We start from the raw sequence: 12543 nt of genomic DNA, 5'->3' as shown, positions 1-12543 counted from the left end.
CTATTTACTAGTTAATATTCCCTATGTAGAAATGCGTAGCGTCACTGGGAGGCTGTCGAGAGATGTTTACACCATGCTGATGGCCCACTTGACGTATTGCCTGCAAGCACTTTGCCTCAATTTCTCCGAATTATCAGCACCGTGCTAACGTTCTTGTGATTTTTCCGATGATGAATGATGTGTATTTTTGTGTGAGAACATTTGCACCGATGGTCTGTCATTATACGTTTTCGAAGACCACCACTCGGGCTATAAAATATAAAATTGGCGCTCAATTTACTTGTAAACAGAGGCTTGAAATATTCGCATTTCACATTTAAATTCAACTTGTACTCGATTTATATAAAGATGGATTTTTTGTGCCTCACTTTGTCTGCAAAATCCCCCAACGAGCTAAGCCATGCATTTACCAGCTGTGGTAGTATTCTGCTTTTTATTTTTTATTTTTTTCCTTCCCCCAGTCTTTGGAAGGAAAATGTTCTCTAAAAAAAAAAACTCCCCCCTTCTTCTAATTGGTCCATTTTGCACTTCATCTCCAAGGATATTATCCTCACATGGCCGCTTCATAAAAGCTAAATTGTTTCATTTTAAACTGATTGAGGCTGAATTACAAAAGGCTGAGAATAGGGGGATGAAAAAGCCTCTCTCCCTCCTACTGGGTTTTGCTAAACCACTTACTTCAAGCTAAACTGGATTAGAGACAAGGAGGGACAGTGCTTGAATTCCTCAGCAGGCCGCCATGGCAGTCCTGCTCTGCCCCTCTCGCACTTGTGCTTTCAAGAGTTTCTCATTAAGGACCCTGGTCCTCATTAATGGGATGCGTGAGTTTGTTTACATGCGAGTTGATCTGAACTCAACAGACTCGAGCATCCTTGGCCAGGAGACATGTTTAGGACAAATTTACGGCTTTTCAGATGGAGATTTTGTTTTGTTTTTAATTGCCTGTTTTTTTTTTGTTGTTTTTTTGGTCTGTTTTCTTGCCTGTTCATTTTTTGGAAACTGAGCGTTTAAGTGCTCAGCGGGACGTTGCGTGCAGAGCCGTTATTAAAGAAGCTCTGTTTGTGTGCGATACTCTTCAAGTTTGTTGTTTAAGTATAGACGTGTAACTAGCGAGTCTTCACCACGCATATGGATGTGGTTAGCGATGCTGAGGTTCTTCATGTGCCAGAGACCAGACAGACTGCAAATGACACAGTTGTTTGTCCCTCACCATATGTGTGTGTGTCTGTGTGTGTGTGTGTCTGTGTGTGTGTGTGTCTGTGTGTGTGTGTGTCTGTGTGTCTGTGTGTCTGTGTGTCTGTGTCTGTGTCTGTGTGTGTGTGTGTGTGTGTGTGTGTGTGTGTGTGTGTGTGTGTGTGTGTGTGTGTGTGTGTGTGTGTGTGTGTGTGTGTGTGTGTGTTTTCCTATCTTTCTGAGGAACATGAGGTCCTTATACAGATAGGAATGTCTGACAGATTGGACCTTGTGAGGAAGTTTGGCTCCACTCAACATGGAAAACCCGTTTACAAAAACTGGAGGTTTAATTTCAAAAGATCTAAAAGAGCCTTCTTTTAGTTCCTGGGGTTAAGGTTAGGTTCATTTTGGGTAATTATTAATTAGCTGCAATACAGATTATGTGAGTTGAAGGTCCTTATGAGCATAGTAAGACCAGCATGTGTGTATGTGGGTGTAAGAACCAGATGGTAACCACCACTACGCTTATCATGATTCCAACATGAACATAACCTTGAGTTGAATAGCATGCATGCTCACACACATGCGCTTCCATTCTCTTAAGGAAGTCACAACAATAAAGATGATGCTCTAAGGAGTCATGCTTTGTGCTTCTCACCTCCTCCTCTCACAAGCTGCCTTCTATCTAGGAGTAGTGATAGAATAGTTCACCTGTTAAACCTCCAATTTGATTGGATACTCTTTCCCTCTCGCTCACATACAACTCTCCATATCTGTGTGTTTTGCCTAAACGGTGTGAGCATTGTGGTAAATCCTGCTGAGCCCCACGAGCCAACACAATCCCAGACCCATAGTCTCCTCGTAAATCTGCCAAGGATCCTGAGCGGCATGCGAGTATTAACATGGTCGTATGACCTCGCTGGCACAAGGACAGTGTTCTCTCCCAACTCTTCATTCATGCTTACCAAGACCAGTGTTTAGTATGTGCTTGACGACTTTTCTGCATTAAAAAAAAAACCCTGCTTGATTAGTACACCACCTGACAATCATGAAGTAAAGCCTGTTATTTAGGAAACACTGTGTAGAGTAGCCAAAGTGCTGTAGAGGCAGACAGTGTATGAGATGTGGCCTGGAAAAACTCTTTACGTGGGACTTTTAAAAAAAAAAACATATATTGTTCTACATGCTTTCCAGAACTGAAATTAGATTTTAGTTCCCTAAAAATGGGAGGAAATTACATTTAAAGATTCCACTTCAGTTCCATTGTGGCTGCGTTTATATTTTGAACTCTTTTAAACCAAAATGATATTTGCTGGAGGAAAGCCTAAGCAGCGTTAGAAAATTGCTACAGCTGAAGTATTGGAGAATATTATAGAGGTAAAACCACAAATTTGGTCAAATTTGGTCTTCATTTACTACTGCATCTTTTTTTTCTTCATTATCCTGAACTATATAAAAATCTTAGGCTTCAATTTTTATTTACATATTTTGTCTTGTAATTAATTGTTTTTACTCATTATTATGTGTCTGTAGGATTTCCAAATATTTCTATTGGTGGGGTTTATTTAAATAGCGATTTTTGGTCCTTTGGTCATATGTAAAATATCAAAAAAAAAAAATTTTTTTTGTTTTTTCCAAAAAATTAAGTAAAAGGCTGGATAAAATCATCATGGATGCTGACTGATAATACCTACAGAAAATAACATGCCAAAAAGTATTGCGCTGTACTGTATGTACATGACGTCTTGAAAAGCCTCAATGTCTCACCGACTTGCCAAAATCTGATAACAAGTAATTATATGAATAATACAACTGAAAGGATCCAAAAGCTGTTCTGAGGTAATAATACTGGTTCAAGGCGGTTGTAAAGGCAAACATCAGACATGCATATATTTATGTGGAGTATGCCGATCACATTCAAACATTCGTCATTTTTTACCTCCCCACCTTCACCTTAAACCAGTCTGTCGTTCCTACTGCACACTTCACTTCTGTCACACTGTCCTCATACATGCCCTGCACCTTCACATACTTCTCTGACACACCTGACTTCCGCATACAATACCACAACTCCTCTTTCAGCAGCCTGTCGTACGCTTTCTCTAAATCCACATACACACAATGCAGCTCCTTCTGACCTTCTCTATACTGCTCCATCAACTTTCTTAAAGCAAATAATGCATCTTTAGTGCTTTTCCTCAGCATGAAACCATACTGTTGCTCACAGATGGTCACCTCTTCTCTCAGCCTGGCTTCCACTACTCTTTCCCATAACCTCATGGTGTGACTAATCAACTTAATTTTCCTGTAGTTACTGCAGGTCTGCACATCTCCCTTGTTCTTAAAGATCGGTACCAGCACACTCCTTCATTCCTCAGGTATCCTCTCACCTTCCAGAATCTTGTTAAACAATCTTTTTAAAAGCTCTCCTAAACACCTTTACACTTCTATCGGTATATCATCTGGTCCTACTACCCCTTTTCCTTTGCATCTGTGTGCACCTTCCTCCTCTCTTATACGTCACCATATGATTCTCTTTCTTTTTAAAATACCTATTTACCACTGCCATTTCCATCCTTTTAGCAAAATTTGCCACTGTATGCCCTTCCACATTCTTTTCCTTAAGGCCATACCTACCCATCACCTCCTTATCACCTCTGTTCCCTTCATCTACATGCCCATTGAAATCCACCCCAATCACCAATCTTTCATTCCTGGGTACACCTTCTACCACTTCATCTAACTCATTCCAAAATTTAATTTTTCCTCCATCTCACAACCCACTTGTGGAGCATAGGCACTGATGATATTTATCACCACCGCTTCAACTTCCAGCTTCATGTTCATCACTCTATCAGAAACTCTCTTCACCTCCACTACACTCTTACTGTACTCTTCCTTCAGGATCACCTTTACACCATTTATCTTTCCATCCACCCCATAATAGAACAGTTTAAAGCCACCTCTAATGTTCCTGGTCTTACTCCCCTTCCACTTGGTCTCCTGAACACACAACATATCTACCATTCTCCTCTCCATCATATCTGCTATCCCCTTCCCTTTACCAGTCAAAGTACAAACATTTAAAGTACCAACCCAACCTCCACTCTCCTACACTTCTCCTTTTTCTGCTGTCTCTGTAGACGTCTTCCTCCTCTCCTTCTCCTCCTTCGGCCAACAGTAGCCCGATTTCCACCGGTACCCTGTTGGCTAACGATACCTGTGTTGGTCGTTGGTAATCTGGGCCTCGACCTATCCGGTATGAAATTCTCATTCGTGATCCGCATATTTGATTTGGCACATGTTTTACACTGGATGCCCTTCCTAACGCAACCCTCCTTATTTATCCTGGCTTGGGACCAGCACTAAGAGAGAACAGGCTTGTGCAACCGTAATGGCTGGTTTAATTTTTTTCCCAATAATAATATACATTAACAAACAGAATGTGAATGCTTTTGCTGTTTAAATACATTAAATATGCTGATAATCTAATTTTTTCATCAACATTATTTCCTTCTAGTTGTATACAAACCTTTATAGCCTTTACCTGTATGAGATTTATTTAAAAAAAATTTGTTCAACTTTATGACTAATGAACAAGGAGTTCTTTTTTTGTCAGAAGACGAATCGGAATAAATCAGAAATCTGTGTGAGCAGATTGTGATGCATTTCGAACGGTTTCTTGCTTTTTATTTATTTATTTATTTATTTATTTGTATTCCAATCATTTAAACAGTGGAATTTGACTTCTCCAGACATATCTGTGTACTGTGTAATCACCTTGGACCAGTCTTGTGTTACTGAATGTCACATAGGAAAGCCTCTTAGTGAAACTAGGCCAGGTTAGGTCGTCCTTTAAAGACTAATCTGTACACTGAGGTGTGCATTCCATAAGCATGCCTCTGTTTTCGAGATGATCCTTTTAACGCTAATTAATTTAGCATGTGTGTTTACTTAGTAGCAAGCATGTTGACATACAGGTGTTAATCACATCATTCCTCAAAGGCATTTTGTGGTAATTGGATTTATTGGGGGGGAAAATATGCACAAGCGCAGAAATGATTTCTTGAAGTATGACTAGCTTTTAAAATGTTTGTGAATATGTCACATATTAATAAATATACATTTACGCATTACATTCTTTTGTATTAACCTTGAAAACTTACACAACAATGTCAGTGGTATAGAAAAAGAAAAGAGTTAAAGCAGTGCCAATGTGGCTACATATTCCGTATGAATTACCGGAAATAAGATTTGTTTTGTGCATGCATGAATGCTGAAGAATCCATAGCGCTAACGTTAGCCGCGAACCAGGAAGTGGTTAGGCTAAGGTTAAAAGGCTAGCATTTTGGATGCTTTAGCTTTTTGTGTCCAGCTTCAAGAATTTCTCTAAAAAGGAGAAAATCCAGACAATTCCGCATATCGAGGAAGTGAATGAATAAAGGATGGAAGGAATGAATACATTTGTTAAAGTATGCTAAAATAAGTAGAACAGTTAAGTACAACGTATTATTAGAAAATTACAAATTTTATGTAACAAATCTAAAAAAAAAATTATTAATCTTTTCCATTTATTTAATAGTTGATTTGTACCAATTTAATTGTTTACTCAATTTAATCAATATAATAAAAATGCATTGCATTAATTGGAAATTATTTTATTTGTACAAAATATTATAAAATATAATTTTACATATTATTTAACCAAGCAGGCATTTAAAATTGCTTTAAAAATGTAAACTGTTGATGTCCACAAATTAAAAAAATAATAAACTGCGTTAATAAAAAACGAAAAGCAATTTTACGTTTTGCATTTCTTTCCCCAAACCTAACTGAAAGTGAACTGAACCGTGACTTAAAAACGAGGTTTGTGCCAAACCATGAACTTTGTGTACTGTCATACCGCTAATATATATATTTTCCGTGTACTGTTCTTCAGACTTCCACTTTGCTTGCATCCTGGTGTGCTTTATGCTTATTCAGACTTCCTCTCAGCTGCACCAAGTGTTTCTGCATTTCTCTTTAGTCGGCTTGTTCCGCTTGGCCTCTATAGCCCGCTGCTTAAATATGCCACTGGGATGGACCATTTTACGTCCACTTCTCTTCGTTGTGTATTTTGCCCTTGTGGGCTTGTATGCTTCACCTGCAAGCTAAGATATAAAAACCTGATCAATCCCTCCTAGACGTGCCATTTTTAACACTAATTAACTGTCACTCTGAGCTGATGTATTTCACTTATTTTGTAGGAGTATCATTACTATAATGCACACTCAGGCAGTTTTTCCCCATACTGACCTGGACTGGACAAATCGATATGCCCAATGTTGATGCAGCCCTTTTAATGGAAGGTAAAATTAGGGAATTAAAATAAGTTGTATTTGGTCCTTATTTTACTGGAACATCTATTATATAACGCTACTATATAAGTGCATTAGAGTTTTGCCGTGTGTGTGTGTGTGTGTGTGTGTGTGTGTGTGTGTGTGTGTATTGGGGAGTGGGGGAACCTAAGTGCCAGTGTAGATAATAAGATTAGAAAGCTTATAGCAGAAATTGGCCTCTTTAAGAGATTCCCCTTGGGAGGGCTTTTCATTTAACAAAAATGATAAAGACAGGGGAAATCAATACTGTTGCACGCTGCTACTGGGAAGCACAGAAAATACTTTGTCTTGCATTGTCGAGGTTCTCATCAGTATTGTCTATGGTACAAGATTTTACATAATAAATCAGTTGTAATAAATGAGGAAGTTGGATAAATGGCTGTGCTTGACAAATCACTAGCACAGGCGCCTTGGACAAGCAGATTGAATCTCTGGTCTTTTTAAGTTTATGGATAGGAACAGTAGATAGGATGGTTTAACATCGTATAAAAAAAGAAAAATGAACCCTACTGACTTCTCTGAAGCAATTCTTTATATCACTAATACAACTCAGTGTGGTGGAACAAACCTTTATGCTGAAACTGTGTTCTTGAGGATGCTTTTTGTTTGTTTTTTGTTTTTTTTTACCTTGCTAATGAATACATAATTTGTCCACCCCTGTGGCACTGCTTTCTTAAAGCAACTTAGTCAAGTGCAAACTTACCTCACTGTGATCACAAAGCTCATACATCCATAATCAGATTTGTGGTATACCTAATAAATAAATAAATAAATACCTGTCCAACTGCTCGTTAACAGCCAATCACATGTCAGCAACTCAAAGCATTTAGGCATGTAGACGTGGTCAAGACGATCTGCTGCAGTTCAAACCGAGCGTCAGAATGCACAACCATCTCTAGGGTTTACAGAGAATGGTCCAAAAAAGAGAAAATATCCAGTGAGCAGCAGTTCTGTGGGCTCAAATGCCTTGTTGATGCCAGAGGTCAGAGGAGAATGGCCAGACTGGTTCGAGCTGATAGAAACGCAACATTAACTCTAATAACCACTCATTACAACCGAGGTATGCAGAAGAGCATCTCTGAACGCACAACGCGTCGAACCTTGAGGCGGATGGGCTACAGCAGCAGAAGACCACACCGGGTGCCACTCCTGACAGCTAAGAACAGGAAACTGAGGCTACAATTCGCACAGGCTCACCAAAATTGGACAATAGAAGATTGGAAAAACGTTGCCTGGTCTGATGGGTCTTGATTTCTGCTGCAACATTCGGATGGTAGGGTCAGAATTTGGCATCAACAACATGAAAGCATGGATCCATCCTGCCTTGTATCAACGGTTCAGGCTGGTGGTGGTGGTGTAATGGTGTGGGGGATATTTTCTTGGCACACTTTGGGCCCATTAGTACCAATTGAGCATCGTGTCAACGCCACAGCCTACCTGAGTATTGTTGTTGACCATGTCCATCCCTTTATGACCACAGTGTACCCATCTTCTGATGGCTACTTCCAGCAGGATAACGCACCATGTCATAAAGCGCGAATCATCTCAGACTGGTATCTTGAACATGACAATGTGTTCACTGTACTCAAATGGCCTTCACAGTCACCAGATCTCAATCCAATAGAGCACCTTTGGGATGTGGTGGAGCGGGAGATTTGCATCATGGATGTGCAGCAACTGCGTGATGCTATCATGTCAATATGGACCAAAATCTCTGAGGAATGTTTCCAGTACCTTGTTGAATCTTTGCTGAAGGCAAAAGGGGGTCCAACCCGGTACTGGTAAGGTGTACCTAAGAAAGTGGCCGGTGAGTGTATGAAGAATAAGGCTAGTTAGCATGTATATGCTCAGGGTATTTCAAAAGACTAAACAATAGGGAACAATAAAAAGGTATTGTCTGTAGGAACAATAAAAAGTAGCTCTTTTTCCTCATTGTGATCAAACACCTTATAACATAAGCATTTTTGACTGCATCAAATATTGCCACTGCTGTTGGGTAGATAGATAGATAGATAGATAGATAGATAGATAGATAGATAGATAGATAGATAGATGGATAGATGGATAGATGGATAGATAGATAGATGGATAGATGGATAGATAGCTAGCTAGATAGCTAGCTAGATAGCTAGCTAGATAGCTAGATAGCTAGCTCTTAACATGTACCTAAAGGTGGCACACTTGCTTTTATTTTTATTTATGCCCCAACCAAGTTACACACCAACATCCCCATCGTTTATTTTAAAATTTCAACCCCATTAGAGCAGAAAAGATATGGAAGTTGTAGATTGGCCAAGAATATTATACTTCGAGCCCTGATCACGTATCCTTTTAACTAAAAAATAAAATGGACTGATTCTTTTTATATAATGCTGAATGATGTCATGGTGAATCATGCATTCTGAAGCATGTACCTCATGGTTGACTGAAATGTGCATGAAAGCATATTGTGTTCCAAATTGCACTCATGAGCTCCAGCAGTTGTCATGTTAAAGGCAGGATCTGGTAAAGATTCAAGTTCTGGTTTGAAATTCACAAACCAACCATAAAACTGCTTTGGCCCAATTTCTATAAATATTTCTCTTTGCGGTCAAAATTGTGATTTTCATTGCTGTTTTCTCTGTGCTTCAGAAAAAGAACATGCGCCTCCTGTTAAGTGTGTTTCTTCTGGGCTCCTGGGGGATCTTCCTGCTGGGGTTCCGTCTGTACTGGATGGGCAACAAACCTCCAAACTTCTCTAACTCTGACAACCCTGCAGCAGACTGCCCATGTTTTCTGACCAGGGTACTCACCTTCTTCTACCTGCCCGCCATGAACGTGTGGCTCCTCCTTTGCCCGGACAGGTTAAGCTTTGATTGGTCGATGGACGCGCTACCTCTTCTGAGGAGCATCACAGATTGGAGAAACCTCCACTCCATCATATTTTACGCCACACTGCTGGCACTGGCATGGTTTGGCCTTTATACTCGAACATTCAAAGAGAAGGAGACAAATGGGAAAGCCCATGTAGCAAACGGAAAGCCCAGCGCAAACGGGCACAGTTATCATTCTGACTATGAACATTCCATTCCAGATTTGGACTCTGTTCAGACAAATGGGCTCAATGGGACAAAAAAACACTATACATCTAGGACTTCTTTGCCCACCACTGAGAACGTTGTGGTCTTCTCATTAGGGCTGTTGGCCATTCCTTTTCTCCCTGCCACCAACCTCTTCTTCTATGTCGGTTTTGTGGTGGCAGAGAGGGTCCTCTATATCCCCAGCATGGGCTTTTGTCTGTTGGTGGCAGTGGGGATGAGGGCACTCTGGATCAGATTAAGGACAAACTCATCTAGGACTCTGGTGCTTGCCTGCAGTACTTCTCTGGTGCTGCTGTTTGGAGTTAAGACATTTCAGAGGAACCAGGACTGGCATAATGAGGAGATGCTGTACAAGTCAGGGATAACTGTAAACCCTGCTAAAGGTCAGTTAAATATTTCTATGCTTTTTTTGTGATTTATAAAAATGTGATTGAATCTGAATTGACAGTGGAGCACTGAGGCTTCATACAAGGTGATCCATGAGAATACTGGCCTTAGCATGGATAGCCCAAACTTTTTTAATTCTGTTTTTACCTTTTCATTTGGGACATATTTATCTTTAGTATGTGGTCTTTCAACATTCATCCTGCTCATTGCATTTTCTTTTTTTCTTTCTTAAAAGTAAATATAGTAAAAATTACTATACAATTATCTATTGCATTTATAATCTAATCTATTTTTGATTATAATAAAGAATGTGATATTTTTTTTCCTTCATGAAAAAGCAGAATCTATAATAGGCAGAATCTATAATAGGCAAGGCTAATGGGATTTTTATGTAGTCAGTAATTAAATTATGTTTGAAAACTGTTATTTCTGAAAAAGTTTCAATTCTGTCTCTACTTTCTGCTGTAGCTTGGGGAAACCTGGGAAATGTCTTGAAGAACCAGGGGAAGATGGCTGAGGCTGAGCGAGCATACAGAAATGCTCTGTACTACAGGAGGAACATGGCTGACATGCTGTATAACTTGTGAGTGAGCGTTTATCTTTTTCGCTTGGGACAGCTGAGGCAAACTCACGACGGATTCCTCAAAAAAATGTTTTTTCAACTGCATATACTATCATTAATCATTCATCTGTCCCCTGCAGGGACACTGCAGCTTTCTTATGAACCCCAGGAGTCAGTGTGTTTATACCTAAAATGTATTACACACTGTACATAACAGTTTAAGCAGCACACCAAATAATGATAAAGAAGCTTCACCACTTCAATCTTTGAGCATAATCAGGATAATAAAATTAGGCTAAGTTCTAGCCATGCTATTATCAGCCGATTAACTAAAATGTTAGTAAATAAAAGGAAAGAAAGGATATTACTCTTTATATATACACTACAGCACAGTCAAATTCTTTCTTTCTTCGCAACTTTGCAGCAACAGTGGCAGCTTGGGTGCCTGAGTCTCTTCACTTCATCACTGAGCTACAACGTCTTCTTTATTAATTGTAATATCAGATTAACTGATATTATCCTAATGTATTTTAATAACATTATAATAACCTTATATATCTATTCGTATAACAGTATGTAATTTTAATTTAATAGCATATCCGAGATAATCGTCTTTATGTCTGTATATCCGCTGTTTATTTATTGTAACATTTGTACAGTACCTCATTTTGTAAGTTTATATCTCAAATTTCTCTACATGTATTGTGCCTTTCACACATCTTGCTTTAAATTACATTTTCTCTCATTTTCTTTTTCACATATACGTCGTATATATTGTACACACAGACAGACACACATCTGTCTGTCTGTCTGTCTGTCTGTCTGTCTGTCTGTCTGTCTCTCTGTCTGTCTGTCTGTCTGTCTGTCTAGCCAGCTAGCTACTATGTAATTGCCCCAGTTCACTTAGAAGTTAATGAACGTTATGTAGTGAAAAAACTGTCCAAATTCAATAACAAACGAGATAATGTTCGCTTATATATATATATATATAGGGCTTTTAAAATGTACCTGTTAATAACGCGTTAACGGCATTAGTTTTAACGGCACTATTTTTATTAACATGCGATTCAGGGTGCATTTCTTTTTCACCATATTTATTGTTATTATTATTATTTCTATGGTATAAATCTTATATAATATGTATAGGTATATATATATATATATATATATATATAAACCTTTGAAATATACTTATCTGACGAGGTGGTATTGGTTGAGCCGGAGGGGTGGGTGGTGGTGGGTATTATTATTATTATTATTATTATTATTACTATTATTTATTTATTTATTATTAGTATAATTATTATAAATCGATTTTTTTTATTCTTGTTATTATAAATTTTTTTTCGATTAACCCATGGTCAAGATAATAGAGCGAGCCAGTGAAAAAGTAGGACTTTTAGCTGATTTGTCAAAATTGTAGTTTGGATATATGAGTATACAGTATTTAATTATTTATTTAGTTAGTTTTTGTTTGTTCTGTTTGATATTGTTCTTACTTTTTTTTTTACTTAGGTTTACATGTAGGATTTAATTTAAAACCATTTTTATCCTACCTGTCATGCATGGCGATGAAGGATGAATTTACACCCCACCATCTCAGCGAGAAAATAATAATAATAATAATAATAATAATAATAATAATATCAAGCACTATATATTAAAGCTGGTATCAGACTAATAATGCTTTATAAGCCAGGGATAAGAACAGGCTATAGCTCACATTGTGCATATTAATGTATCTGGAAAGTCAGAAGCCAGGGTTATTATCAGGTTTTAGTGCTTATGGCTTATGGACTGGTGGCTGCTGTCTAAGTCAGGGAAACCAAATTGAGTGCAAACAGCAGTGTTTCTCTTTTCACCCTAACCCTGACTTGTTAATAGCCTATTAATATCCTAATTAATGTTGCGGCAAGTGTTTTCTGGCAAAACAACAGCAAAGCCAAGCTCATTCCACTTATGA

The 12543-nt window shown here is 38.4% G+C and overlaps 1 protein-coding gene across 2 annotated transcripts in view; it reads left to right on the top strand.

Moving 5' to 3' along the window:
- The window catches only part of tmtc2b (transmembrane O-mannosyltransferase targeting cadherins 2b), a 113294-nt gene that overhangs the window by 79401 nt on the left and 21350 nt on the right, over positions 1-12543 (top strand). For both annotated transcript variants that reach the window (XM_083551905.1, XM_083551906.1), the window contains exons 3-4: positions 9183-10014; positions 10487-10601. In XM_083551905.1, the coding sequence (XP_083408031.1) occupies positions 9183-10014; positions 10487-10601 (947 nt within the window). The remainder of the gene's footprint in view (positions 1-9182; positions 10015-10486; positions 10602-12543) is intronic.

This window comes from Silurus aristotelis, assembly GCF_946808225.1.
Source record: "Silurus aristotelis genome assembly, chromosome: 10".
NCBI classification, from domain to species: Eukaryota; Metazoa; Chordata; class Actinopteri; order Siluriformes; family Siluridae; genus Silurus; species Silurus aristotelis.
Note: the sequence above shows the minus strand (reverse complement) of the source record. Positions and strands in the feature narration are given on the sequence as shown.